This window comes from Microtus ochrogaster, chromosome 10 (genome assembly GCF_000317375.1).
Source record: "Microtus ochrogaster isolate Prairie Vole_2 chromosome 10, MicOch1.0, whole genome shotgun sequence".
NCBI lineage: Eukaryota > Metazoa > Chordata > Mammalia > Rodentia > Cricetidae > Microtus > Microtus ochrogaster.
The window spans coordinates 63,400,135-63,426,707 of record NC_022016.1 but is presented as its reverse complement, the minus strand read 5'-3'; the positions used below and the strand labels follow the sequence as shown (position 1 = coordinate 63,426,707).

The 26,573-nt window shown below is 37.7% G+C and overlaps 1 protein-coding gene across 4 annotated transcripts in view; it reads left to right on the top strand.

Annotated features, from left to right (window-relative positions):
- Foxj3 (forkhead box J3) overlaps positions 1-26,573 on the top strand; it is a 103,535-nt gene that overhangs the window by 62,726 nt on the left and 14,236 nt on the right. For 3 of the 4 annotated variants that reach the window (XM_005353332.2, XM_026782062.1, XM_026782061.1), the window contains exons 5-7: positions 9,452-9,535; positions 17,914-18,015; positions 25,358-25,486. In XM_005353332.2, coding sequence (XP_005353389.1) covers positions 9,452-9,535; positions 17,914-18,015; positions 25,358-25,486 — 315 coding nt within the window. The remainder of the gene's footprint in view (positions 1-9,451; positions 9,536-17,913; positions 18,016-25,357; positions 25,487-26,573) is intronic. The other variant, XM_005353333.3, reaches the window with a different exon arrangement.

The window sequence follows — 26,573 nt, the reverse complement described above, 5'->3', positions numbered from 1 at the left end:
TCTTCCCCTTGTCTCCCTCTCCCCTCCCCTCCCCTCCTCTTTTCTTACAGGAGCTTACTGTTCAAACTGGCCCACAACTCAGAGCTATCACAGAACTCACAGCTATCCTCCTGCCTCAATCTCTCCCAGGTGCTAGAATTAGAAGCATGAGTTGTTATATTTGGCTGTTTCATTTTTGAAAAAAAATCCTCATTTTTCTGGTGTTCATAGATTAACTATTTGGTCTTTTCTGCTGAATGCTGTGGAGATTTTATTTGTGTGTTACAGGTTTTTTTTCTTTGAAGTTAACGTTCATTTTAGTATGTCTTGAAGTTTGTAGTAGATTGACTTTGGAAAATGTAGTTAGTGAAAGTTGTGGAATTCTAGTTTCTGAACTTTGTGGCTACAGAGAGTAAGGCATTTTGTTCTTTATATTGGTAGAGGGTGCATGATATATACGAGTATTTACTGTATAAGTTCTGTTGGTATGACATGACGCCTGCATTTGTGTATTACTTACAGAACACAGAGCTCTTTGCATTCTAGCCTTGATTCCAGGTGAAATCTGGTCAAACCTGCCTTTAGATGGTAGTCTTTGAGTTCTTCATAGGATTTTTTTCATGTCAGGAAGCTTGTAAAAATGGAGTTGTCAAGCATATGAGTGTACATGTGATCTAATAGAGGTGGCTGCTTTCCAACAGTTTTGATTTGCCCAGTCCTAATCACCTTGATTTTTTTTAAAAAAGCATCTTTCCTGAAGGTTCCTTTCAACTCTTTAAAAAAAATGTTGTTGTCATTACTGAGTGTGTCCTATTCATGGAAGTCTTTGATGTATGTTATGAAAATATTTTCTCAGACTGAGGTTTGCCTTTTAATTTTTATAATTATGCTGTAAAAAGAGTAGTCATGGGGCTGGAAAGATGGCTCAGTGGTTAAGGGCACTGGCTGCTCTTCCAGAGGTCCTGAGTTCAATTCCCAGCAACCACATGGTGGCTCACAACCATCTGTAATGAGATCTGGCGCCCTCCTCTGGCGTGTGGGCATACATGGAGGCAGAATGTTGTATACATAATAAATCAAAAAGTAAAAAGAGTAGTTGTGTTAAATGCTACTAGTGAAATAAAATTTATTTTTAGTTTACTGTTTAGTGAGTATTGTGTGCTGTTTAGGCAGTCAACTAGTAAATAATTTTTTTTTCTGTTTCTTCTAAAAGTTTGATGCTTTACATTTATGTTCATGATTTATTTCAAATTAATACTTGTGGGTGGTGCTTTTAATTGTCTTTTTGAATTGTTCCTATATCTTTGTGCAATGTTCTTAGTTTTTAATTGATTTTTGTGTGTTTGTGTGTGATGCTGGGCCAAGGCATTGAGTATGTGTGGCAGAAACTCTCGTCATTGAATTTTATGTCTCAGTACCCACATTGGATACCTCACTACCATTGTAATTCTAATCCTAGGGTTTCTGACACCCTCTTCTGGTCTCTGTGAGCCTGCATGCACATGGTGCACACATACACACATACATCTACACATGCATATAAACTAGAATAAAACTCTTGGGAAGAATCTTAGTGGCTTGCATATCCTAAAGGAAAGCTGGAACTTAGCTAGAAATCAGGAGACAGGAATTCTTTCCAGACAATATTTTGTTTTCTGGCAGTGACTTGGCTATATCATGCATAATCAGTATTAGATTAGAGGTCTCTGACTCTTTTTTCCCCCATATCTTAGTTATTGTTCTTTTTCTGTGAAGACCATGTTCAAGAGAATTCTTATAAAAGAAAGCATTTAACTGGAGCTTGCTTACAGTTTTAGAGGGTTAGTTCATGTCATCATGGCTGGAAGCAGAGAGGCATGGTACTGGAGCAGTAGCTGAGAGTTTTACATCCTGATTTGCTATGAAACCTCATAGCCCATCCCTAGTGACACAGTCCAGCAAGGCCACATCTTTACCCACGAGTGTACACTTTCTAATCCTTCCCAAATATGAGCCAGTGGGGGCTGTTCTCATTCAAACTACCATACTCCCTTACAAATATACATTTTTATTTAGATAAGGATTTATATACCATAGCCTGGTAGTTTCAGCATATTACTAAAGCTGTTCTTTAGCCCCTACTACTGAACTCTAGGACATTTCCATTTTATCTCTTAGAAAGGAACATGGTTTCCATTAATGTTTTCTTCTCATTTCTCCCATTTTAAGCTCCTGGTAACCATTTGCTTTCTGTATTTATGAATTTTATTAATCTGAATAGGTCATACAAAATATTTCAAGGTTGTTTTTTGTTGTCCTCTATTACTTTGCAAAAATGTTTATGAAATAACATTTATTTAAAATTTTATAACTATGCATAAAAGTTTATGGTAAACTGTAATACTAGTTTTCTAGATACATTTGGAAGTAGAGTTGTGATAATTGTTCATAGTCTAACCATATCAGGGATTTGAATAAACATTATGGATTAATACATGACCATCTGAATACTAAAGTATGTTTGTTAGAAATCAACTCAGTATATCACTCAGGAAAATCTCCTTGTAAACTTGCCTAAAGAGATGAGAAACAATATTGTTATGAATGAAGTAAAATTTGAAATTACCGCAGCTACCACTAACTCAAGTGGAAGGAGCAGGTGACCTAACTTAGACATACATTTCAGAACAACTATATGTACTGATACGTATTTTCACTGTTGGTACAGCACACGTATGAGGCCCTGCTTTCAGTTCCAGAAAGGCTGTGTCCCCATTTAGTAGTTAAGATAAAATACATTCAAGTAATTGTGAGCATATAAAAGTTTTCTATAGCTTAGAGAATAGATGACGAAAACAAACGAATAGCAAGTGTAGTGTGGGATAATGCTTTTGTACCCTGTGAAGATTGGTTGTTTGTATTGTTTTAATAAAATGCTAATTGGCCACTGGCCAGGCAGGAAGTATAGATGGGGCAACCAGACTAAGAGAATTCTGGGAAGAGGAAAGGAAAAGAGTTAGTAGCCACCCAGTTGCTGAGAAAACAAGATGAAAATGCTATACTGAGAAAAGGCACCAAGCCACATGGCTAAACATAGACAAGAATTATAGATTAATTTAAGTTGTGAGAGCTAGTTAATAATAAGCCTGAGCTAATAGGCCAAACAGTTTATAATTAGTATAAGCCTCTGTGTGTTTTGTTGGGATTGAACAGCTGCAGAACTGGACAGGACAAAAATCTCCGAGTACAGTGTAGAGCTGAAAAGTAAATAAGTGAAAAATGCATTGACCGGCACATTGGAGAAAGCAGAAGAGTAAGATTTTATAAATTTTTATATCAGGAATGCCTGAAAATTAGAATTGTGTCCAAAATCAGTGCTTCAAAAGGAAAAGCTAAAAAGTCAAAATCCTTCAGAAATTAAAGAAGTACACAAACCCACAGTTACTGCTAGCGAATTCAGTAGATTTCTGAGCACATAATTGAATAATGAGACAGAAAAGCAGCTACAGATCTCAACAGCACTTTGTCAAAGTCAGGAATATTTTGAACTTAGTGATAATAAAACTGACAATTTGGGGGCTTATCCAAGATAGTTATTTTGAAAGAAACTATAGCTTTAAATGCTTTATGAGGAAAGTAAGAAAAAAGTGAAACTTTTGACCTGTTCATGTGTTAAAAACACAGGATGAATTGAGTCCACAGTAAGAAGAAAGGAACAGAATGGGGCTGACAAGATATCTTAACAGGTGCTTGCCACCAAGTCTTGCAACCTGAGTTCTAACTCACATGATGGAAGGAGAGAACTGACTCCCACAGGTCAGCCCTCTGACCTCTTCAGGAATGCAGTGCTTGCACCTCCCCCAGAAAAAGGGAAAAGAACAAAGAGTGGTAATCTGAGTCAGGCCCTGGTAGTGCAGGCCTGTGATTCCAGATGCTTAGGAGCAGAGGCAGGAGGATTGAAAGCTCATGGCAAGCCTGAACCAAGGTGAACCTGGATCTGTAATAGTAATTAAGAAGAAATGAGTCAAGAAAAAGCAGTGAGATTAGAATGGAAACTACAAAAAAGCAATACCGACCCTATGCATTTTTTAAATATATGTGTGTATAAAAATTCTCTTTCCCTTCCCCCCCCCCCACGAAGCAGTTTCCAGCTTACTTCATGAGGTCAGCATTACTATAAGAGTTAGGGTTGGGCAAAGGAGATGAGGAGAAACTGTAGACCAATATTTATGAACACAGACCCCAAAACCTTAACCAGAAGTTTGCCAGTTCAGATTTTTGTTGTGAAGAAAGGAGGAAATTGTGATCAAGTGGGATTTGTCTCACTGATATAGTAAAGGTTAAAATTAGACTCAGTTAATATGGTTCACTGTACAAGAAAGAGAAAACCGAAGAATCTTAACATTTAATATTCTAAAAACTAGGGATTTTTTAATTAAAAACATGTATGAAAATTGTACATTGTGTTTAAACAAGATGTTAAGTAACTTCCTTCTGAGATTAAAAATAGGGGAGGATTCTTGAAGCCACCTGTTTTCATTCAATAGTTGATAGTGTTAGGAAAGAAAATTAAGAACATTTAAATTTAGAAAGAATAAGTTAAACTCTGCACAGATTGTTGTTGTAGAAAATCTGAAAGACTGTGAAAGCAACTAGAACATGAGTTCAGCACAGTCATAGAATGCAGGATTCAGGGTTGTGTAATCTCTATGTACTAGCAAGGCAGTGGAAAATTTAACGCGCTCCATCTAGCAGTAGCATCCACAATTATGAACTGTATTAGCAAATAGGTGCAGATCTGCTTACTGGAAACATCACCAGGAGAAATAGAGGAAGCATACACAAATGGAAAGGAAGTAGCATGTTTGCAGAGAAGAGGACGTGCTGCTGTTGATGATGTGTGCTTATGTAATACTTTTGTTTTTTAAGTCACGTCAGAGTTGTAGAAATTGACAAGCTGGCTCTCACATGTTTTTATGGACAGAAGACCTGAAAAAAAACTCCCAAAGTTTTAGGCTATACATTGCTTGTTTTCAAAATCTTATGCAACTACAAAAACCAGTGTCATTGAAACACAGTTGAGAGGAATTCGACAGATAGATTGCAAAATCAGATTCATGTATATAGTTGGCTCACTTTTTGACATAGGTAGTAATGTATTCAATTGATAGGATAACAGTCTCTCAAGAATGTCCAGTATTTCATGGTGGAAAATATACTGATCCTTACTTACTTATTTTCACTTGAAAATCAAATGAAATAAATAGAGACCTAAGTATAGAAGTTGAGAGTATAAAACTTTTAGAAGAAGGCATTGCAGAAAATAATTCTCATTTTGGGAAAGACTGCTACTTTGTTTTGAAAGACATTTGATAAACTAGACTTTATTGAAGTAAACCCTTTTTGATCCTTATACAGTACCACTATGCCGCATTGACTGAAACAGTACATACATCTGACAAAGGATTTGTTATTTAGAATGTATGAAAAATTTTTAACACAAATCAAGAAATTGACAAGAAAGAGACATATTACCATTCATCATGAGACTAGAACCAAGGAGACATAACTACACACCGCTTGGATAGCTTGAACAGAAAAGCACATGTTGCAAGAATGGAGCAGTAGATTTTTATACATTACTGAGAAGAGTGGGAAGTTTTTTGAGACAGGCTTTCTCTGTACCTTTGGAGCCTGTCCTGGAACTAACTCTTGTAGATCAGGCTGGCCTCGAACTCACAGAGATCTGCCTGCGTAAGCCTCCTGAGTGCTGGGATTAAAGGCGTGCGCCACCACCGCCCAGCTGCGTGGGAAGTATTTTAACAGTTTGGGTCCACTTACACAAAATTCTAGAAAAGGCAAAGCTAGAGTATAATGATAGGAAGCAAACTTCTGGTTTATGTGATGGAGATGGTAGGCAAAGGAAGGTAACTTACTGTACTACACAGAAACTGTTGAGGGTGATGGATGTTCTTTGGCTTTGATTTGGATGCTGATTACATGGTGTGCATATTATCACGACTTTTTGAATTATTTGCTTAATGGGTACATTTTGGTTTTTGTTTTAAATCTTCAGGGAAGTTGATTTTAAAAATAAAACTGGGTGGTGAGATGTCTCAGCATGGAAAAGTACTTATAACAGATTTTGCCCTATTGTTGATCTCCATGTAGTATTTTATGTATAAGAACATTTTTTAGTATATTTGTTTATTTTTATTTTGTGTATATGGGTGTTTTACCTGCATGTATGAATGTGCACCATGCGTGTGCAGTGCCTATGCAAGCCAGAAGAGGAGAGTATCAGATCCTCTGGAAATGGAGTTACAAATGGTTATTAGCCACCATGTGGATGCTGAGCTTGGGTTCTCTGCAAGAACAACAAATGTTCTTAAGCACTGGGCCTTCTCATTATCCCTGCTTTTGTATTTGTATTTTGATGTATAAATCTACAGTTTGGACATTGAGTGATTTCCCCAGATTAATACATGTATACACAGTAATCCAAAAACCAAACACCGGCATTTATCATTTCCATGAACACAGTTTTGTAATTTTCAGTTTATATAACTCAGTAAATTTTTCCTTCTTAGATTTTGAAATGCTAGCTAAACACTACTCATAAACTCATGTAAATTGTTATGGTCAAGACTTGGATTTGTGAGATTTAGGATATAGAAACTACTATGCTAATTCATTACTTTTTTTTTTTTTAAGACTAGAATGCCATTCTTTTAATCATTATAAGCTTCCAGTTAGGTACTGGTTCATGCTTTCTAGAACATCTATGTTTTACATGGTTCTGGTCACATTTATATCAGATCCAGTAGACTCATTAATTGCAAAGCAGTGGCCACTTGAAAGGATAGCATAGAGGCATATGCTGGCAGTTGCTTTAGGATGAGACCAGTGTGAAGCTCAGGTGTCTGAATATATTAGCACCTGGACCTGCTATCATACCCCTCTACACTGACATTTTTTATCTAGGTTGTTGAACAGTGGTTTTTTTTTTTTCCTTTTTATTTCAGTAGAGATTGACTTTGAGTACTTGACTTTGTGTCTTCTGTTGTACCTGGCACTGTAATCATACAGAAATGAGTAAAGTAACTCTTGTCCTTAAGGAGTCCAGAGCCTAGAGGAAACTATAGTAATAATGTGAAGTGCAGTCGGTGATCTAAACAGGTAAAAAGTGCAGGACTGTTAAAAAGAGAGGGAATGGTAAATTCACGGGTATGGCAGGAAGAACATGATTTCCTTGGTTAATATTTAGAGTAAGTTTGAAGGTGGAACATGGGTTGGTTAGTGGTAGAATGCATATTGTAGATAGTGCAACTACTGTTAAGGTTAGGATGCAGAGGCTTGAAACATTGTGTCTACAGAACTGATTTGGGCTGCAGATAGAGTTCATTTGGTAGATTGCTTGCCTAATGTGCACAAAGTCCTGAGTTTGCTCCTAACAGCTTGTAAATCAGACATAGTGGCACACACATACGGGGAGGAGGGAGGCATCAGGACAGCACAGCAGATAAAGTACTTACCCTTCAAACCTTAGCTCCATACCTGGTGCACACATAAAGGTGGAAGGAGAGAACTAATTCCGTAGAGTTGTCCTCTGATCATGCACTGTGGGCACACACACCAACATGCCCTATGTACAGTAATCATGTTTGGCTAAAGTGTGAGCTTGAGAGGAGCACTGTTTCTCCTTTGGTGCTCAGTGCTGTTGAACAAGCAGCTGGGGTAGATAAATGAAATACTGAAAGCAAGACTGAGTCTGAGTAAATTACTTCAGCTAATCATGTGTCAATCTGGCATATTATGTAAGGCTTCTATTGCTGTGATGAAACACTGACCAAATGCAACTTGGGGAGGTTATTTCACTCCTCCTTCCATACAGCAGTTCATTGTTGAAAGTATTTAGGGCAGGAATCTGGAGGCAAGAGTTTACGTAGAGGTCATGGAGGGGTACTGGCTTCCTCCTCACAGCTTGCTCAGCCTGCTTTCTTATGGAACCCAGGACCACCAGCCCAGGATGATACCACCCACAATGGGCTGAGCTTCCCCATATCAGTTGCTAATTAAGAAAATGTTCTTACAGACCTGCCTACAGTTTCTGAGTCAAGGTTTCTTCTGCTCAGATGACACTAGTTTGTGTCATGTTGACTAGCCAGCACACTGGGATACACATTGTATTCCCATTTCTGAAACACATCGTCTCACCCTTTCCCCTTCTTATTCCTTCTCTTCTTTCAGATGGCTGTGTGTGCACACATGAGGAACTAAGGATCAAAGCTCAGCAATGTTGTTTTTCTGAGTTTTGGTCTCCTCATCTATATAATGTACAGATTACCTGATTTGTTTAGTTTTCTTGAGTGTATGAAACATGGTGGGTGCTCAATACGTATTTGTAAATGAATAATAGGAAAACTATCAAGGAATATAGTGAAAACAAATTATGACAGAATAAGCAATTAAAGATTTATGCACGGGCTTGAGGGTGCTCTTACGTAGATAAAATCAAGTAGTTGTATTTATAAATTTTCTTCTTAACATTTAGATTTGTGGGTCTCAGGCTATAGAAACTAGAGTATCTTTAACTGCAAAATACTTTTAGGTATAAATCTCTATATAATATAACCATTACTAAGAATCAGTTACAGGAACTTGGGATATAGCTAGGAGGTGATAGTGTTTGATCTGCAAGTATGAGGGCCTGAGTTTAAATTCCAGCCATCACATAAAAAGCTAGGTATGGTTGCATGTTCTTGTAATCCCACCATTGAGGGCTGGAGACAGGCAGCTCTGGAATGCTCACAGCCTCCAGCCTGCCCCTGCCCCCACTTGTGAACCAGTGAGCTTTTAGGTCAGTGAGAGGCCTGTCTCATTGCAGTAAGGTAAAACATGATAAAGGAGACATCTGATACGGTGCTCTGGCTACAATATGTGTGCTTAGGAATGCACAACCACACGCTCAAAGCACCCCACCCCCATACACACAGTTTTTTAAAATAAAGTAAGAGTGAGTCACATACTAAAAACATTTGGCTGTTGCTTTCTTCTTGATTCAGCTGTGGCAAGAACCCTTGAACTGAGCTCTGTAACTGTGGTCTCTTCTCTCATAAATTTAGCCATGAGCTTCCCTTTTCTTGATTTAAAATTAGAATTTTTCTGAGTGGGGTTGTACATACCTGTAATCGCTACAGTACACGAAGCTGAAGCAGGAGGACCACAAAGATGAGACTCACTTGGGTAACTCAGTGAGATCCTATTTCAAGATTAAAAGTTTCCAAAATGGGCTGGAGGTGTAGCTAGCTAGCAGTGGGGGGCCTGGGGCTCAGCTATGGGGACAACCAATGCAAATGAGCAGCTTCCCATGTTTTTGTCTTTTGTCATATTTGCAAAATGTTTGGTTTTGGAGAAGATTATAAATATTTCTTTAAGTGTTTTATGGTTTGCTGCAATATACAATTAATGTCATTTATTCCTTTATCTTTAGGGGTCTTACTGGGCCATAGACACCAATCCGAAGGAAGATACGCTGCCTACTCGTTCAAAGAAGAGGGCACGATCTGTAGAACGGGTAAAGCTCATTATCATGATTCGTGAGTGTTGAGCATACCAGAAATGTAGACTAACAGTTCTTTTCCAGTAGAGTGTCTGTAATCATAAGCAAAGTAAAATTTTTGTTTGATACTGTTATGTAGTTTCAGAGCATTTTTCAGAACCATTTTGTTTGATCTTCACCCTTTGAGCAAAGGGGGTAGTTTAGGGATTGCTTGAAGGTTTTGTTGTATTAGGGCACACCTGCTCTGTGAGACTCACACCCTGGCCAGCTGAGCTTCAGCCTGGTATCTTTCTTTGCTCTGCACCTCCAGCACTGAGGGTTGATTTTAAATAACAACCATTTCACAGGTGTTTTTCCTACTTTGATCCATATAAGAATCACTTGTATACAATCTGTGTGCCTGTGTTGGTATGACTCCGTGGTGAAGGGGAAGAGTCCCAAGACCAGGAGAGAGAAAAAATACTGTAATCATTTTCACTTGTGAGAAGTAGATTTAAGGTATATAATTTTTTTAATTTTTTGAAGTTTGTATGCATCTCCATTTTATAAAAGGACATAAAAGTTTTAGATATTAGCATTATTATTCCATACTGAAATCCATATTGTAGAAAAAGGAGGTAATAGGTATCTGTAAGAACAAGAGTAGACTCATATCCTGAGTCCTAACAAAAATTATGATTTGGATTAAACAGCATATAAGCCTATATTCAGAAGACAACCAAAAGAAATTTAAAATCTTGAGCTTGTGACCCAAACAGCAAGCAATGATTATTCTATTAGCTTGTCAGAACTCTATTAATGTTAAACTCTGAACTTTTGAAATCCTAGTATAATATTATTATGAAAAGGTAAAGAAATTTTGTAAACTTTTATATACATCTTAGGCCATTATTTTTTTTTCTAAATTTTATTTATATTTTTAGAACATCCTCTCAGACCCATATAATCTTTAAGCTTTTATGCCTTTAAGTCTTTCCAACCTGTTTTTAGTTTTTTATTTTTTCAACCCTCAGAATTAATATTTACTCATAACACAAGCATTTTGTCCTATGACTAACCATCATAGGAGCAGTTAGACTTCAGTTTTCATTTACCAACCATGGATGTGATGTTGAAGTTTTTAAGAACACGTTTGGACTTCTCTATAGAAGTCTGAATAGCTAAGAGCTTTAGCCTTGCTATTTTATAGGGGGCCAATCATATAGAACTCTATAACTCAGAGGGTTGCACTATGATAATTAATTATTAACTTGTATATAACCTCAGTCTTTCACCTTTAAAGAACATGATCGCATAATTAACATAACTATTCTTCAGTGAAGAATCACCAGCCTTATTAATGGAGGAAATTAATCAGAATTAGCGTAACATGGTTAGATATTTAATATTTTTTATAGTTTCCTTATAAACTCAGCATTGTACATAGATGAATTTTTTTGTCATTTTAGTCTCTTATTTGCCCTCTTGTCCTTTAGACAAAATGCAAATCTCAATCATTGTCACCTCGTGAATTCTTCCAGCAATCCAGAACATTGCATAGATACATTTTAAACAAGAGCCAAAATACATAATATATATGTATGTATCACAATAAGAATAATTTAATTTTGCATTAACATATAAAAACCTGTACTAATGTGAAACTTGAAACTAGCAGGGTTTTTTATCTTAATCAATAATAATTTGTACCCAATTTTCTTTAAAGATAAGTATTTGTAACCCATTGGATCTAAATGATTAAAACCTATAATTTTTTTTTCTGTGAAAACAAAAGCATAATTTTCCCCAAACATAATGCATCCTTAACTTTTACTTTAAAGTCAACACTTTCCAAAGTACACAGGTTGGTATAACTCAACATTTTTTCAAGCAGTATCAAGACAGAGAAGGGTTAAGATGAGAAACTTCTGGCCAGCAGAAGAGACCTTGAGTGTTGTCACAGTGAAGAAGAACTTGGCTTAGGAAAGAAATAAGGGAGCCGTGCTGATGGGCACAGTGTCCTTGACTACCAGTATTCCCTGGGGAAAAAAAAAATTGTTAACTTCTCCGGCCACAATCAAATATTTCCTGTTTCACAACCGTACAGTTTTTCAACTGCAAGCAGTCGATTCTCTGCAACCCGTACACATGCACATGTCTCCCTGTAGTGTCTCCATCCACCGGTGGGCCAGAGAACAAAGAAGAAAGGTGGTGGCCCTGGCCATTCCTCTCTTTAAAGAAGTTTGTCTTTTGTCACCCAAAGTCCTGGAATTGATCCAGTAAAAATGTACAGAAGGCTAGAGGCAGAGGCTGCCTGCCTCATCTCTTCCAGGATAACAAAGAAGGTCACTAGACAAAAACAGACAGGCTCATTCATTTACACATACCTTTTTGAATTTCTGGATTCATACTCCCTTCTCCAGGGAAACAGGGACACACATCCTTTACACATTTCAAAAACTAAAGCAATTGCTGTTGTCCTTCCTTAGTACCCTTAACCTTTAAAGTATCTATAAGTAAATGTATAAGCAGCCATTTGCTGTTTTCTTGAACCATATACTTTTTTTACACTTATGTACAAATTACTTCTTGCTTTACAATTATACTCGAGCTACTTTTTATTTTTCGAGATAGGGCTTCTCCGTAGCTTTTTGGTTCCTGTCCTGGAACTAGCTCTTGTAGACCAGGCTGGCCTCGAACTCGAGCTACTTTTTGTTTGTTTGTTTGTTTGTTTTTTTTTATACCACACAGCTAACCTCTGTTTTGTATTTACACTGCACGCTTAGTTTTTTTATATTTACACTGCACAAACTGCTGATACTCCCTGGATATACTTAACCACACCTCTGAGCGCCCTTGGAATCTGAGGTGTCCCTACGAAGACACCCTTCCCCAGAAGGCCCCACGTTGGGCACCATTTGTAGGAGCCCTTGAGGCCAAAGAAAAGTCAGAAGAAGCAGAAGACAGGATAGAATCAGGAAGTCTGTCTGGTCATGCCAAAGCATCCAAACAGCCCAGAGTTTATTTCAGAACTTGCTTATATACAAAAGCAGAACAAAGCACAGCATAGACGGTCAGTCAGTATCTAACCAAAAAAAAACATTCCTGTCTTTGAGTGAGCAGCCTCCTTTCCAACACGTGCTTGCTGCAAGCAGCCTTAATTTCTGTTTGATGTTCCTGAGGTTTGTCATCAGCAGTATACTGTCTACTAGATAAGAGTGTTCTTTTTCTCGTGGGGCTAAATCAGAAGTCTCTCATAGCCCTCAAGGTTATAGGAAAAAGTAGAGCAGGCAAGCTTGAACTCAAGGGACTTCTTTAAGTCAGAAATGACTCCAGATGGAAACCTGAGTCACACGTGGGTTCCCACAGCCTTCTAGTCAGTCGTCAGTAGTTTTTCACTCTTTGAGATTGCAAAAACAACTTAAGGAAGGGTTTGTTTTAGTTTCCACATACGAGAATATGTAAACATTACACTTCTCTTTCTCTGCCTTATTTCATGAAATGTCATTTCATTTCCTGCAAATGGCAAGATCTCATTCTTCATGGTTGAAAGATATTCCATTTTGTGTATGTATTAATATATACATACTTGTACATATGTACACTTAATGCATACTACATTTATCTACAACTTGATGGCCATCTCTGTTGTCTGAGTTTCTGCCCTGCCCAGTTACCACAATCGTTAAATCCCAAAGAAATCACACAGAGGTCTACACTAGTTATAACTAGTTATAAACTGATTGGCTCATTAGCTCAGGCTTCTTTTCTTTTTTGTTTTTGTTTTTGTTTTTTGAGACAGGGTTTCTCTGTGGCTTTGGAGCCTGTCCTGGAACTAGCTCTGTAGACCAGGCTGGTCTCGAACTCACAGAGATCCGCCTGCCTCTGCCTCCCGAGTGCTGGGATTAAAGGCGTGCGCCACCATCGCCCGGCTTAGCTCAGGCTTCTTATTAACTCTTATAACTTATATTAGCCCGTTATTCTTGTCTGTGCTAGCTACGTGGCTCGGTACTTTATTCAGTGAAGCATTCACATCTTATTTCTTTTGTGGCTGGGTCAGGACTGTGGACCAAGCTTTCCTCTTCCCAGAATTCTCCTGTTCCTGTCTACCTGTCTAGTTGTCCCGCCTGTGCTTCCTGCCTGGCTACTGGCCAGTCAATGTTTATTTAAAATATAATTGACAGAATACAGACCCTTGTCCTACACCACATCTCTTAGCTAAGAATAGTTCTGATATATATGGGTTAATAGAGAGTGTTGTCTTTCATTGTTGCATACCACAGAGTAGGAAAGCTGAGTGATGTGGTTCTGAATTTATTTTATTATTTTATCTGCCTGAGTATTTTGCTTGCATGTACGTCTGCACCAAATGTGTGCCTGGTACTCACAGAGGTTGGAAGAGGACATTGGATCCCTTTGAACTTAGACTTACAGACCACAGTTGTAAACTACCATGTGGGTTCTGGGAACCAAACCCTGGCCCTCTGGAAGGACAACAAGTGTTCTTAATGACTGAGTCGACTCTCCAGCCCCTAATTTTAATTTCTAAGGAAACTTCATACTGATTCCTGTAATGACTTTAGTTACACTGCTGCTAACAGTGTATGAGCATTTCTTTGTTATCACATCTTATCAGCATTTTTCTTTGTTCTGAGTGGAGTAAGATGGTTATAGATTTAATGTGCATTTTTCATTTTTAATCATATTCAACATTTGTTTTTATGTATTCTTTTTGTTTTGTTTTTGACTCTACCCTAGAGATTGCTATGTAGACCAGGATGACCTTGAATTAACAGAGATTCTCCTGCCATCTGCCTCACCCAGTGTTGGGAACATTGGGATTAAAGCTGTGCCCCACCATGCCTGGCTTTTTCGTAGATTTTTTTTTAGCTTATTTTTAGAACATTTATCACCTTTTAATTGGACTAGTTTTTTAGATGCTAGCCCTCATCAGATAAACAACTGACATCTTCTGTTGTATAGAATGTCTCATTGATATTCTGCTTGCTATATACAGAAGTCTTTTAGTTTGATGTGATTTCATTTCTTAATGAAATGTGCTTCTATAGTTCTATCCAGAAAATCATTGGCTATGCCACTGCCTTAAAACATTTACCCTATGATTTCCTTCTGGAGTTTTCAGTTTTAGGTCTTACTTTAAGGCCTTTGACCCATTCTAAGTTGATGTTTGTTGGTCTTCAGTTTCAGTGCATATGGTTATCCAGTTTCCTCCGCCATCTTTTATTAAGAAGCTATACTTGGTCTGGTGTATGTACTTGGTACCTTTGATTAGAATCGGGTAGCTGTGTGTCCGAGTTTGCATTCTATTGTTTTGATAAAGACCATGACCAAAAGCAATTTGTAGAGGAAAGGTTTTACTAGTTTCACACTCCCCATTACAGACCATTATTGAAAGAAGCCAAGGCAAGAACTCAAGTAGAAACAAAAGAGTAATGCTGCCAGCTACCTTGTTTTCTGTAGCTTGCTTAAATGGCTTTTTTAATGTACCTGGGTGTTGTAAGGAGAGCAGGTCCTTTTGTTTTGTCCTGCCCGGTTAGCTTACACCCAAAATAACCACACAGAAATTGTATTAATTAAATTACTGCCTGGCCCATTATATCTAGCCTCTTCATGGCCAACTCTTACATCCTGATCTAACCCATTTCTACCAATCTGTTTAACACCACGAGGTTGTGGCTTACCAGGAAAAATCCTAACCAATGTCAGTCTCAGGCTGGAGCTTCATGGCATCTGCCATACTGCCCTTCTTCCCAGCATCCTGTTCTCTTTTCCACGCCTATCTAAGTTCTGCCCTATCAAAAGCCAAGGCAGTTTCTTTATTCAACCAATGAAAGCAACACAAATACAGAAGGAACTCCTACACCACCCAGGGGCCACTTGCCCAGTGGTGGCACTGCCCACAGTTGGCTGGACCCCCTCATCAATCATTAATCAATCATTAATCAAGAAAAATGCCCACCTGTAGGCCTGTCTGATAGGGGGCATTTTATCAACAGAGGTTTCTTCTTCCCATGTGACCCAAGCTTGTATCAAGCTGATGAAAAAATTCAGCACACTGAGAATGAGGGAATTTATTTCTGGGTTGTCTTGTCCATTAACCTAAATGTCTGTCTGTTTTTATATTGGTATTGTGCTGGTTTTGTTACTATGGCTCTGTTGTTATATATGAAAACAGATGTTGTGATACCTGTAGCTTTGCTCTTTTTGTTCAAAATTGGCTTTGTTTTTTGTTTGTTTGTTTTGTAGTTTTTGTTTATCTCCCCTTCTATATGAGTGTAGGTTGGTTGGTTTTCCTGGTTCTGTGAAGAATGCACTTGTATTTTGAGTATTGTCTTGAATTTATAATTTACCTTAGGCAGTGTGACCATTTTAAGTGTTCTCACTTAATACATGTGAAAGGCCTTTCTGCCATTTTAGTGTTTTCCTTCGGTTTCTTTCTAAAGTTCTTTGTCATTTTCCATGTAAAAGTGTTTCACTTTGATGAGCTTGGATATTAGATTTTGGTGGGGAGCTCTTATGAATTTGGTTGGTTTCATGAGTATGTGCAAATTCATTGTTGAATAGAAAAACTGCTGGTTCTTAATATTTTTGCATCCTACTTTATAAAAAAAACGACACTTATTGGTTCTGATATTGAGGGAATTCTCTGATGAGACCTTTTGTGAGTCATACAAGTTTCTGAAGCTCTCTTTTTTCTCTAGTTCTTGTTCAGGTTAATTTGTTCCTATTGATAAACCTTTTAGTTTACTAATTCTTTCCTCTTTCTTTTCCATTCTTTTTTTTTTTTAAGATTTTATTTATTTCGTAAGCATACAATGTACTGCTGGCAAGGAAGGCACCAGCTCTCATTACAGATGGTTGTGAGCCACCATGTGGTTGCTGGGAATTGAACTCGGGACCTCTGGAAGAGCAGCCTGTACTCTTACCCTCTGAGCCATCTCTCCAGCCCCTCCTTTTCCATTTTTTTAAAAATATTTATTTATTATGTATACAATATTCTGTCTGTGTGTATGTCTGCAGGCCAGAAGAGGGCACCAGACCTCATTACAGATGGTTGTGAGCCACCATGTGGTTGCTGGGAATTGAACTCAGAACCTTTGGAAGAGCAGGCAATGCTCTAAACCACTGAGCCATCTCTCCAGCCCCCTTCAATTCTTATATAAAGCCAATGCCACTGATTAATTTTCTTTCACAAATGGTATTTACCTAGTTTTTATTTTATTCATTTTTGTGTTTTTCTTCACTGAGCTTTTCCTTATTTTTGTTCAAATGTTCTTTATTTCATGAGCATATTAATAGCCATTTTAATATCTCATTCATTCTAACATCTTAATCGTAGATGGACATCTGTAGATTAATTTTTCTTTAGGGCTTCTTGTTGCTTTCTTGGGGGTAGGATGAATCCAGAGCCTTGGACCTCATGCAAGCCCACAATTACTGTTACTAAATGAAACTAGCTCCAAGTATGAGCTTTAAGAGTCGTGCTCAGGTATGGCATGTGAAGGTCAGAGTTCTATCCAGAGAAATTGGCACCATGGTTACAAGTTATTTATATTTTTTTCTTAAACTTTTAACATTGATGTTGAATTTTTGAGACACACACTCTTTAAAAACAGACAACATTGTGTAATGTTTTGGAACCTTATGTTTAGCAGTACATAGCACATATTACTTATGATATTGTTTTGTTGTTTTATGTGCACGCAATAGCAATAATATTATACCAGAGAGGCTTAAACTATATATATATATTTCTCAGGTGAAGGCAGAAGTGTAGATTGGTTCAGAAGGACACAGAGTCCTGTTGTTCTGCTGTCATTCAGATGCCCAGATTCTTTCTAATCTTGTTTTTCCAGTGTTTCTTTGTTGTTGCCTAACTCAGCTTTCAGGATAAACAAGACTAGTCCTATCATATGTATGTTCCAGTGCATAATATAAGGGAAAGAGATTGCAGGCAAGTAAGCTTCTTTCAAAGAAAGCTGCAGACATTTCATGTTTTACTCACATTTCATTGACTACTGACATAGTCACAGGGCTGCAGCTAGCTGCAGATAAGCCTGGGAGAGGTAGTTCCAAGCCTGCAGCTATGAGTAGATAACTGGCTGAAAAGGAGAAGTGAAGAAGGTTCTTGGGAGCCAGCTCCACCCTACACTTCCCTAACTTGAGATTCACTGAAGTTGTAAGGGGGTAGCTGTACCAGTAGACTTGATAGAAATAGGTCAGTAGTAGTTAATAATATAGTAAGAATTTGGAAGGGATTTTAATAGATACTCATTTTCATATTTAAAAAACACAAAACTAGATGTTGGAGATTTTGACAAAATCCCTTTCAAACTGTGTCTAACTGTTGGATATACGAGCTAATAATTGTTTATTTTGTTCTTATATTTTAGGCCTCAACTCCATATAGCATAGATTCAGATTCTTTGGGAATGGAGTGTATTATTTCGGGAAGTGCCTCTCCAACTCTGGCAATCAACACTGTGACTAACAAAGTAATTCCACTTTTTCAACATTTTCTAAATGTCTTTGAGTAATATATTTAGTTTACTTTTATATTGACAATAGAGTTGTGTATGGTGAAGTTCAGATGTTTTATCAATTTGTTTTGAAAATTTGATTGGTTTTCCAAATATGTAGTTGAAGGAAATAATTGTCAAATTTTATGAAATTTTCTTCTCAGTTTCTTTTCTTGTTGATTTTATAAAGTACTATGATAAATAATTTGAGGGAGAAAGGGCTTATCCTGACTCACAATTTAAGAGTACAATCCATCATGTTGGGAACCCAGGTACAGAGTGATGAATGAATGCCAGTACTTAGCTTGATTTTTCCATTTTTATATAGTCCAGGGTCTTAACCCAAGGTATGGTCTTCCTCACAGCTAAGATGGGTCCTTCCACAGCAGTTAATGTAATCAAGATAATCCCTCATGGGTGTGTTTAGGCCTATCTCTCAGACGATTCCACTAGAATCAACATAATAGGCATCAACAGAATCCCATAAAACAAGCAATTTGCATAATTATAACAACCGCATAGAGATTTTGTAATGGTAGTCAACCTGTTTTTGTCATATCCAAGTCTAGAAATAAGCCCAGAAATCACATTTGGTAGTCTGCTGTATTTTTGGTGATATTGGCGGCTAGATATACAATGGAGTGCAAATGCCTCTTCTTCCAAGACAGTTCTCTGTCAGAAGTCTTCACGTGTGTTGGAGCTTCATGAGTTGGCTCTTCCTGTGAACCACGGAGTCGAGACCTCGCACTTTGTTTGTTATTCGTGTTCACATCCCTCACTCTTGGTTTTACCTTGCCCCTGGAGCTTTTGCCCTCTTCTCTTCCTAGCTGTGTCTGCACTGTTTTCTGCTTTTCAGCCTTTGATTTTTTCTTATTCACATATGTAAGTACAAATTTTATATCGTGTACCTATGGGATTTGTTTATAGGAAGGTAAAGATTATCAAGGTTTATTTGTGACATAATCAGATTTTAATTTTGAAAGGACACTTAGAGTAGAAGTATAATTATTTTTCTTTCCATATGGCAACTGTGGGATGATGACAGTCACTTGGGAAGGAAGTGTTTTTGTGTTTCCTGGTAGTGATGGAGTTCTGTGATATCCTAACAGTTTGATTACTCTGTCTTTGTGAATAGGGCCTAGACATCTGTACATCTCAGTAGCAACTCTATAATGATGTGCAGCTAAACTGAAAAATTTCTGGTGAAGTATATGATTTGAAATTGGAAATCTCTACTACAGCTTTTGCAGTAGTCCAAAAGATGCCGAGGGCCTAACAACCATGGACAGCTGAAGTTATTAGGACCCAGGAAGAAATAATGTTAGGACTTTCTGACCAAGTCATATGATGCCTAAGAAGTCGCAGTTTTTGCATTTCTTTCTTAGATACCCAATACCAGAAAAACCTTCTGCCTGTCTTTCCCCACCCTACACGGACAACCACACTTGCACATGTACCTGAGGGGCCGAAGAGGAAGGAGGCAATGGAGACAGACAGCTAGTGATTCGGGGACCAGGCAAATATGTGGGGCGAGATAAAATTTTCCTTTGGGACATATCTTACCAATTCATGACAGATGTCAGAGGAACAGCAGCTTTGAGCAGGCATGAGTGAGGGCTGCAGAAGCCTGAGGGAGCAGACTGTGAAATGAATGGATATTTAGGAGGAGACAAGATCCTGAGAACCATTGGGAGTTGAGGTTTCTGTAAGCAATATCTACTTTTAAGTATTTATTAAGTCCAAATTCTACGAGTTTGGGCTCAGATTTATAAACAAAGTAGCCAGAATCTAGCAGTCTTTCCAGGGGACAAAAATTGCATTTCAGTTAGTGAAAGCTGTTGTGAATACCAAGTTATATTGGCTAGAGTTAAACACAGACCATGACAGACTAGCCTCAGCTATTTGTAGAGTGGTGCTTGAGTATTCTTGGTAGAAGACAGCTACATTCTATTTGGAGATCATCCAGAGCTATAATTTCCCACAAATTACTGATCAAAGTTCCATACCTTTATAAATCACTGCTGCAGATTATTTTAAAAACCAATAAAAGAATATACCAGTGGAATAAGGAAATATAATAAATCTCAAAAATAGGAAGGGAAAGAAAAAAAAAGAAATAGAAGGAAAGAAAACAAAAAGCATTTAAATCTGGTTTTACCAGAAATAACATGAAATGCAAATACAAACAGTACTTAACTTTAAAGTAAAGGCCTTTAGAGTGGTTAGGGGAAGAAAAGTTCACCTTGGCACTACTTATAAAAGATACATCTTAAGTGAAAATTTGTATTTTATAAGAGGTATTTGTATTTTATTATGAAACGATAAATATTTGTATTTATCTAATAGCATACCCTCAAAAACTGACAGGATTGAAAGAGGAAATAGACAGATCATTATTTATAATGGTAGATTTTAACATGTTTTTTTTGGGGGGGGGATAGAGACAGGGTTTCTCTGTGTAGCTTTGGAGCCTCTCTTGGACCAGGTTGGCCTCGAACTCACAGAGATCCACCTGCCTCTGCCTCCCGAGTGCTGGGATTAAAGGCATGTGCCACCACTACCTAGCTATTAACATGTTTATAAACTCAGAACAAGAAAATCAAGATCACAATAGCAAACAACAACAACAACAAAAAATTACATTAGAGTTGTAGAAAATTTGAACCCAAATTAGAAAAGCTAAATTATAACAGTTGCAAAATATGTAGTAGTTACCAAAATCAATCATATAATGATGATTTATCTTAGGTCATAAAGAAGGCCCCAGCAAATTTGGAAGACGTATCAATAACCATACAGATTGTATTTTTATTACAGTAGAATTAGGCTTAGAAGTCATAGCAAAAGGATAGTCATAAAATTTCTCCAGAATTTATAAAACAGTAGGCTCTTAAGGATCATAGAAATAAGACATAAATTGGAAAATACTCGAAAGTCAATGAAAAATACAAGTGACTTAAGCCTGTGAGATACAAAGAATAGCCTCAGTTATGTATAATAGGCCTTACAAAGGTTAAGTATTAATGACTTAAGTGTCTGAAAACAAGCAAAACAAACGAAGTGAAGGATGATGGTAATACAGTGAGAAGTCAATGAAATAGAGGTGACTATTCAATAAACGAGAAGCCAGAGAACATTTATGAGGACATAAAAACACATATCTGGAAAAGGTGAAAGTCATAATGTCTTGTATGAGGTAAGAAAGTACCAAGCAGTAGCTGGGCGTGGTGATGCATACCTGCAGGCCAGCACTAGTCTTGCAAAAGAAGGGACCAGGCAGAGAAGTAGGAAGGAAGAAAACATCCAGTAATGTGGAGAATTTCACAGTCAGACCTGAAATAACATGGATGGTACAACTAGTCTAGGAACGATTATTAAGACTGTTTTGAATGCTGTTCACAGAGAAGCTAAAAGACATGTTGAAGATATTATGTAGACACATGGGGAGATAAAAGAAGCTGTTGAGTTGTCATTCATGGATAACTTGATTGTTTACATATAAAACTCAAGCATGTACAGATAAAGTGATAGTGTTTTAAGATGTAAATTTGTAAACTCTCTTGATAGTAGATCAGTATTTGATCTTAGAAATCAGTTGTATTTCTATAACTATCCACAGATAGAATTTTAAAAAAATGTATGTTAATTAACTGTGGGAAGGAAGATGGACGCACAGACCATTGTGCATGTGTGGAGGTCAGAGGACAACTTTCTGGAGTTTTCTCCTCCCACCATGAGGGTTCTAGAGTTTAAAATTAGGTCATTATACTTGGCCTACGTATAATTTTTCCATTGAGATATCTCAGTGGCTCAGGATATTTTAAGGGAGACATTTAAATTAGCATTAAACTATGCCAAGTACCTAGAATTAAATAAAAGATGAATTATACATGAAATTTTAAATTATTATTGACAGAAAATAAAGGTATAACTAAACACGCAATCTTTATGTAGATGACTATTGTAAAGAAGTCAGTTTTTCCCAGTTGATACTGATGTGATGTCAGTCAAAATCCTGATGTGCTTTTAGAGAGGGAGGGAGAGAGGATGGATGGAAGGACTGACGGAAGGACGAGACAGATTGAGAATGTGGAAAGCCAAATGGCCAAAAAGAAAATATGGGCCTAGGGAACAGCTCAGTTGGTAAGGCAGTTGCCTCTTGTAGTATGGTACTTGCTCATTCGTGTGACAGAGTACCTGACTAGAAAAAATTTAAGGAAGGATTTGCACTCATGCGGGGATGTCGTGGCAGCAGAGGCCAAGCTGGTCACATTGCATCAGCATTCAGAAAGCAGAAAGTGGTGTGGCACTGTTGATAATCCCTGAAGGCCTCACAACCTTCCCAAATGGCACCACCAGCCAGGGACCAAGTGCTAAATATGTGAGTCTGGAGTCATATTTATACTACTGAACCTTACAAACATGAGCGTCTAGGTGAATCCTAGAACCCTTGTAAAGATGCTGGGCGTGGTGATACACATTGTAACCCTCCACGGAAGAGGGGGAGAAAGGGAGGATCCTTGGCTCAGTGGCCAGCCAGTCTGGCTTAATTGATAAACTAAGTCAGTGAGAATCACTGTCACAAAGAAGTAGATAACATTGCTGATATTGGCACCTGATGTACTCTAGTCTGTACACACAAACTTAAAGGAGAATTTGTTCTTCCAAATATTAAGCAAGAGAACGCCTACTATAAATGAAATTGTGGTGCTAACATAAGAATAGATATAGACTCTTTGAATAAATCCAGCAATATCTTCATTAAATGTACAAGGGACCTTCTGTGTAGAAAAATCAATTTTACATAGCTCTCAAGTCTAAATTATAAAAGAGTTCTCAGTCAGATAAAATATTTTTAATAGGAGGAAAGCAGTGATATTTTGAGCAGATAACATAATAAGAAACAAGGCATTGTGGAGTAACCATAAATAATTCTAAAATAGAAAAAGAAAAACATGTCAGGTTGTCGGAGGGTGGTGGTTTCTCATGCCTTTAATACCAGCACTCAGGAGGCAAAGGCAGGTGGATGGATCTCTGTGAGTTTGAGGCCAGCCTGGTCTACAAGAGCTAGTTCCAGGACAGGCTCCAAAGCTACAGAGAAACCTTGTCTTAAAAACAAACAAACAAACAAACAAACAAAAAACCCTATCAGTAGTTGTAGATGGTCCATATCGTAGAACATATGAGGCCGCTGCATGGATGGTGAGGAGGAGCACCAGCAAGGTTTGGGGAAAACAGTGAGGTGGTGTCAGCTCTGGATGGCCAAGTAACTCAGTCCTTTGTCATGAGTCCATTAACGTCAGAGCTGGCTTCATAATAACATACTTGTTTTTTTATTTGTTTTTCACTGGTGTGCCCAAACCAGTGGTAGATAACATTAGTCTACTGCATTTTAGCCTAATTGAGGTACCAGCACCCTCCGTACTAGTAGGTCTTTATATTCTCCACTGCCACAGATCTCAAGCTAAACAAAACTTAAAACCAGGTTTACTTTGGTATAGCAGGAAAAATAGTTGTACTGAATTGTTCCCACGGAGCACATGCATGTTTAGCATTCCGTGGGGGAGAATGCAGAAATACTTTACTGAGTACAATGAGTATTTTAAAAAAAGCATGTGTGTGGTTGAGTTGGGAGCTGTCATGTTCATGGATTTCTGTTTTCATTTTGAAGAACAATTGTAACATTATTTAGTTTAAGTGTTGGCAAATAATATTTTACAAATGAACATAGCAATGCTGCTACTTCAGGAGAAACAATCAGTATTGACTGATTCTTAAGGTAAAATCCAAGCTTTCAAATGAAAGACCTTGAATTTTAGGGGACTCCACTACAGTGAGTCTGCCACCTTCTCACCACTAAGGTATTTCCGTTTCTAATGGGATTGGGGTGGTGTTAACAGATGTGATAGTGAAATATGTCAACACTTAGAAGATGATTTAAGAAATTGTATTCCAGATGATGTTATAACATTACATATAGATAATAATTTGCAGTTATTTCAAAGTTCAAGGTAGAACAGATTTGACTGAGTATAAAAAATTTAATGCCATGGTTTCTAATTCCATATTTCAACTTCAGTTTTTTAAAACTTGATATGAGGCATGTTTTGATAAGTTCATTAATGCTGTTTGTGCTTGCACTTAAAGCAGCACATCAACTGACTGCATGTTGAAGCAGCTAATGAGAAGCTAGGTGTTTCCTATCAAGTCAGACACCGAGAAGTTACAAAGATGTAGAACATCGCTCTTTTCATTTTACTTCCAGTGAATGAAAATTTTAATGTTAGCATGTAAATTGGGTTAATGCCTGTTTAAATGAGTTAATCAATTTTAAGTTGTTACAATTTTCAGTATGCCATATATGCCAATTAAAAATATCAAATATCCATAGTTTTATGGGTTTTTAATTTAAGAAACATTGTGATGCTTTTGAAATTTTTCTTAAAAGGGAACATGTAGTGTGAATTCTAGTTTGTCTTAATAATAAAAACTTGGAGTCAGATATTAGGGGGTGAAAGATGAAAGATCAGAGAAGAGCAGACAGCCACTAGAGACTTCTTACCTCTACCTCAGACCGGAGGGGCAATCCTATCTCTATGAATCATCAGACTGAATGAATCCTTTCTCAGACGGAATACCTTGACCCCCTGTCTCTTCCTGCCTTATATTCCTCTGTTTGCCAGCCATATTCCTTCTTCACTTCACCTCTATCCCTAGTGCTGGGATTAAAGGTGTGTGACTCCCAAGCGCTGGGGTTAAAGGTGTGAGCCACACTACCTGGCTCTGTTTCTCTGTTAGACTCGATCAGTCTCAGGTATACCGGGGTGGCCTTGAATTTAAAGAGATCTATCTGTCTCTTGTCTCCCAAGTGCTGGGATTAAAGGTGTGTGCCACCACTGCTTTGGCCACTATGGCTAGTGGCTTGCTCCACACTCTGATCTTCAGGCAAACTTTTGCTAGACCACAAACAAAATACCACCACAGGAATACACTTGCATGTGTGGACACATCTACCACACATATCTACACATGATAGATTTTTTTATTACCTTCTGATAATATTTACTAATTATACCTGCTACATTTTGTTGATGTTCTAGACAGGTATGCTCTTTAGATTGAGAACAGTAAGAAAATTATTTCATGGTAGTGATTAAGGAATTAACATTTGAACTTGAAATTGGCACAGACCCTGAAGGAAAGACCACTGGCTTTTTGTTTTATGCTGTAGGGTCAGTTTTGGTTTTGTAGTGCTGCTTTATAGCCCTCTTCACTGTAGGAGCTGTGTATTCAGTTGCTGCTTTTCTTTACATTCCAGGTAGCATTGTATAACACTGATCAGGACGGCAGTGATAGTCCACGCAGCAGCCTTAACAACAGTCTCTCAGACCAGAGTTTGGCGTCTGTTAATTTGAACAGTGTTGGAAGTGTGCATAGTTATACACCGGTAAGTCCTGATGAAGTTAGTTTCTTTGTTAGATATTCATTTAGTACAGAAATTCAACCAAGCATACATTAAATGCCAACTTAAAAAAAAATGAAGTTGTGGGCTAATGAGGTAGCTCGGTGAATTCCATTCCCAGAATCCACATGGTGCAGGGAAAGAACCGATACCTTCAAGTTATCCTCTGGCCTCCACATGTGTGTCATGGCACATGCATGCATACCAGCACACACATATAAATAAAATAAGTGAAAGAAAGATGAAATGTGTATTTCTCTCTACTCAGTTAATAAATTCAGCCAGTAGAGCAGTCTGATTTTTTTTTTTTATTTCAGTCTGGAAAATAAAGCCATGGTGTGAGGGACTTGTGTATAAATATTCTTACTCTTGTACTCATTTGTTACTGCTTATAAGAAGATGACCTTTGGGTTATCAGACATTCTTTTTGGAAGATATGGTTACAGTCCTTCCTGTTAAACAGTACAGGCCCCAAGAGTTATACAACATGCTATTCATTGTTGTAATAGGAAAAGCACACAGGACAAAGATACAAAGCCTCTCTTCTTCACCAGTAGGTATGAAAATCAAAGAATGCTTGTTCTAGTTAGGTTTCTGTTGTTATACCATGACCAAAAGCAAATTGGGGAAGAGAGGGTTTATTTTCTTACAGCATACAGTCCACTATAGGAAATCAAGGCAGAAACCCAGTAGGTAGGAACTGAAGTAGCAGCTACAGAGGAGTGCTGCTTAGTGACTTACTCCTCATGGCTTGCTCAGCTTGCTTTCTTTTAGCACCCAGGAGCACCAGCCAGAGGTAACACTACTGACAGAGGGCCAGGACCTTCCCCTACAGTAGTTAGTTTTGTTTTGTTTTGTTTTGTTTTTTTTTTTAAAAAAATGCTCCATCGGCCAGTCTAATGGAGACAGTTTTTCAATTGAGGTTCCCTCTTCTCAGATGTATCAAGTTGACACAAACCTACCTAACACAACATTCATGTCCCTTATATGTAATGGTGTAGTACTTGCATGTGGCCTACACAGTTCACTTATTTTAAATCCTCTTTCAATGACTTAAATACTTACTATAATG